The following is a 3919-nucleotide window of genomic DNA, read 5'->3' as shown; positions in this document are numbered from 1 at the left end:
ACTTTGGGCTGTAAAATAGCGATGGCTGGGCTTTGGGGATAGAGATAGGGAGAGAGCTTTACTTTTGAGCAAGGGGCAAGCTGAGTAGCGCTGAGGATTGCGAAGCTGCAGAGAACAACCGCCGCAGCAGAGAAGCGTCAGTACCCCTCCACACCCTGGGATCGCTCTAGCAATTGGCGATACCCAGCGGGAGACGGAAGGGGAGCAGGGTGGCCGCCAAATGTACTCACCGCTACAGTGAGAGGTGAGCCTTGCATTCGCCACCAGAGAGGAGCGCGGACGGCACATCACCGCCGGAGAACTCGGGGAAGCGTCTGCCGGAGAAAGCTGTCAAGTCGCGCCTTTGCCGGCGCCGCCCCGTCTGACAAGCCGAAGACGCCGCTGATTGGTCCCGGAGGTTGCCGCCCAGCATAATCTGTAAGCAGCCGCTGTCAAGCCCCTCTACACCCTGGTGCCGTCCTTACTATAGGCGGCCACCAGCGGGAGACGGGAGGAGGCTTGAACAGCGAGGGGAGGAGCTGCCCACCGCTGCCAGCTACACACAAGCCGGGAGAAGACTGAGTAAGTGCCACCCAGCCAGCATCGACGGCCCGCCCCAAAACCAAGCTGCCTCCTACCACTGCACCAAGCTGGGGAAGCAAGCCGCCTCCCAACTACCGCCCACCAGCCTGTCATAGGCGCACACCCGCAAGCCGCTCCCCCAGATCACCAGCAGCCGGAACGAAGGGGCATCCCCAAGCGCGCCCCTCTACACCCAGAGCCTGCTTGTCATCCAGCAGAGCTCTGAGGGAGACGGGAGGCGGCGTAGCCTGGGGGAGGAGCCGCACAGCAAAACACTCCCACTCAGCCATCCAGCCGAAAGAACAGTGTCACCCCTGTCACAGAGAGATGTTTCTGCCGGGGCACAGCAAGAGAAGCGCTGCCCGCTCACCACTGCTGCTCCCCATCTGTCACTGATAGCTGCTCTGTCTACCAGGAAAAGAACTGTCTCTCAGCTGCCGCCCGCCCACAAGTTAGCACAGACTCCTGAGGGACGCCCCATTCACGCCCCTCTACACCCGGGCTCCGCCTGCCTTACTAGCAGAGCTGCCTGAGGGAGACGGGAGGAGGCGGGGAAGCAGTCAGAACCATCCCAGCAAAGCAAAGCCCAAGCAGGGGAAACAATATTACCTGCAAGCTGTCCACAAGCCAGGGAAGAGACGCAGAGGAAAGCTGCAACTGTTACACCTTTCTACACCCTGGTGCTGTTTGTGTAATCAGCAGCCATCAGCGGGAGACGGGAAGTGGTGTGACAGAGAATTACCCAAGAGTATATGAGACTAGAGATGAATACATCATAAAGCAGCCACAGTCAGGAAGAAAGTGCAGGGACAGAGTCAGGAGCCAGAATTATCACAGCTGCCAGATTGGGTGAGCTTGAATGACCCCTTTTTAACGCACTATAACACCACAGGAACCCCAGACATTTATATCAGCTCCACTTAAAGACAGCAACTTTAATAGAAGTAGTCTAAGCTTCCTACTTTACAGAATAGGAGACTTTGTAGCAATTGCCCCTGGGCTTGCAGTCAAACAATTATAGAGGAGCATAAAAAGTTTCCATCTTCAAAAGGGAAAGTCAGACTATTGTATTTAAACTCAGTTATACAGATACTTTGTGTGATTAATATCACACATTAAAGGGACAGAGACATAGACTTCTACAGTGCTAGGAACACCTAGTGAAGACCAGCGGAGAGACTCATATTTAGACAGGTTGCTTATTAACCCATTCACACCTTCAGCATACCAAGGGCCCCAACGCGCGCCAACAAGTGTATTTATATGCAGTGGTTTTTATGCTGGCCAGCGCATGGTAACTTTTTGTGTAAATGCATGCATTACTATGTGTATAGGAAAGATAGAGAGTATAGTAGTTTATTGAGTTTATATATGTCATGCAAAGTTACCTACTGAATCGTCATACTGTGTAAAGTTATATTCTGCTTGTCCTATGAAGTTACTGATGTGTTATGTTAAAGTCATTACTTGAAGCCGTATGTTATGAAAAAGTTATTTATTGAATTCAAATGATTGCATTGTAATGTTATATTCATCACATTTAAGAAAGTAAACTTACCCTTTTTTTTTATATAAACACGCTGTACCTCTGTTCATTTGAGAGCCCTAAAAGGAAATAAGTATAATATCAGTATAGTCTATGTGGTAGCCACATACCTGCAAGCAAAAGGTGGTTACATTTGGAGGCACTGGAGCTGAGATTTGGTAGGATTTCCTGTTTACCAAACATATATAAAATGGAGACTTTAACAGGAATGGATATACACGAGTGGTGTATACAAAAAGATAGGGACCCTAGGAAATGCCTAGGAATAGCAGGAAACTTTTCGGAGTTCTCAGATGAAGAGGTACTAGAACAAGCAGATAAACTGTATGGTATGCTTAAACCAAAAATAGTGGACAAATGGAAGGGAGCCTTGGAGAAGGTAACGGCATTTCTCATAGAGAATCTGAGAGAATTAGACCCCAGCTTACTCCCGGCAATGGTTTTAGCTAGCGAAGAAACAGGGAGAAAATGGCATATAATAGAGCCAGTAAAACCAGAAGGGCCTGCCAGTACAAAAAAATGTAACCCCACCACTAATGCAAATGCCAAAGGGAAAGAGGAAAGGGATGGAGAGGATAACGATACCCAAAGCCAAACCACCAATGTAAGTGGCGGACAATTTGAGGTTATAGTAGACAGGGTGGTAACACAACTTGAAAGATGGCATTACGAGGGAAGTTACCGTAGGCTGCGTATATTTTCTGGGATTATCCCAATACCCACAGGAGAGGAAGCCTATGAGGCATGGAAGGAGGCAGCCATACAGCAAGCTGAAGAGTGGCGGTGCCCAGATAAAATTAAAAGGCAAAGGGTGGTAGAAAGTTTGAGGGGCCCCGCCATGGGAATTATCCAGGCAGCCAGGCGCAGTAGCCCCAATGCCACCCTGGAAACGTATTTTGATGCCTTGGATTATGCATTCGGGACCCTGGAGGACGTAGGGGACCTTACGTCCCGACTATACCATACATTCCAAGACCCTGGGGAGAAGCTAAGCACCTTCCTGATCCGCCTAGACAAGTTGTTATATAAAATAGTGGACAAGGGAGGAATAGAGAAAACGGAGGTAGACAAACACAGGATGAAGCAGCTTCTCAGAGGAGCATTAACCAGTGACCCTGTTGCACAGAAGTTAAGATGCTCAGGGATACGAGAGCCTCCCCCTACTTTTAATGACTTACTTAAGGAAGTGAAGCAGGACGAAGTCCTAATTGAAATGAGGGAAAAAACTGTAAAAAAAGTAAAGGTGGTGCAATCTGCCACTGAAGGTAGCGAGTTTGAGGCCAAAATCCTTAAAATGTTAGAAGAACAAAATAAGAAATTAGAGGATTTTATTGTAAAGCAGAATGCAAAGGCCCCCACTCCAAACGTCAACACCCCGATAAGAGGATTAGGAAGGGGAAGTGGCAGGGGGTGTTTTAACTGTGGAAGGTTCGGGCATAGAGCTTTCGAATGTAACCGGGGCACATACAGAAATCCTGGCAGGAGAACAGACAATAGCAACCTGAACCAAGAGAGTCAAGAGCAGGGAAACGGGAGAGGGAGGTCTGTGAACCCCGCATAGGCCCCCTAGAAATTACTTGCTGCGCCATGGGAAACTCCTGGTGGAATGGGGAATTACCTGAGGGATTAGTAGGGCCCACTTGCCACATGGACGCGTCCATTAACAACAAGCCGTGTAGAATCTTAGTGGATAGCGGGTCCCAAGTGTCCATAATATTTGAGGAGTGGTATGAGAAGAACTTGTCAGAAGTACCTATTCAGCCACTCAGCGGACTTGTAATATGGGGCCTTAGTGCTGAAAAGTACCCCTAT

At 48.9% G+C, this 3919-nt stretch overlaps 1 protein-coding gene across 1 annotated transcript; it reads left to right on the top strand.

Moving 5' to 3' along the window:
- The first annotated feature begins 2315 nt into the window (after positions 1–2315).
- Positions 2316–3668, top strand: LOC146005700 (paraneoplastic antigen Ma1 homolog). The gene has a single exon (XM_083145127.1). It carries the CDS (start codon positions 2316–2318, stop codon positions 3666–3668), a length of 1353 nt encoding a protein of 450 aa, XP_083001253.1.
- Positions 3669–3919: the final 251 nt, after the last annotated feature.

This window comes from Crinia signifera, chromosome 5, assembly GCF_055691185.1.
Source record: "Crinia signifera chromosome 5, ASM5569118v1, whole genome shotgun sequence".
Classification (NCBI taxonomy): Eukaryota; Metazoa; Chordata; class Amphibia; order Anura; family Myobatrachidae; genus Crinia; species Crinia signifera.
Note: the sequence above shows the minus strand (reverse complement) of the source record. Positions and strands in the feature narration are given on the sequence as shown.

What these genes read in the sequence shown, in the direction of transcription:
- LOC146005700 (XM_083145127.1), top strand. Translation starts at nt 2,316, where the DNA reads ATGGATATACACGAGTGGTGTATACAAAAAGATAGGGACCCTAGGAAA.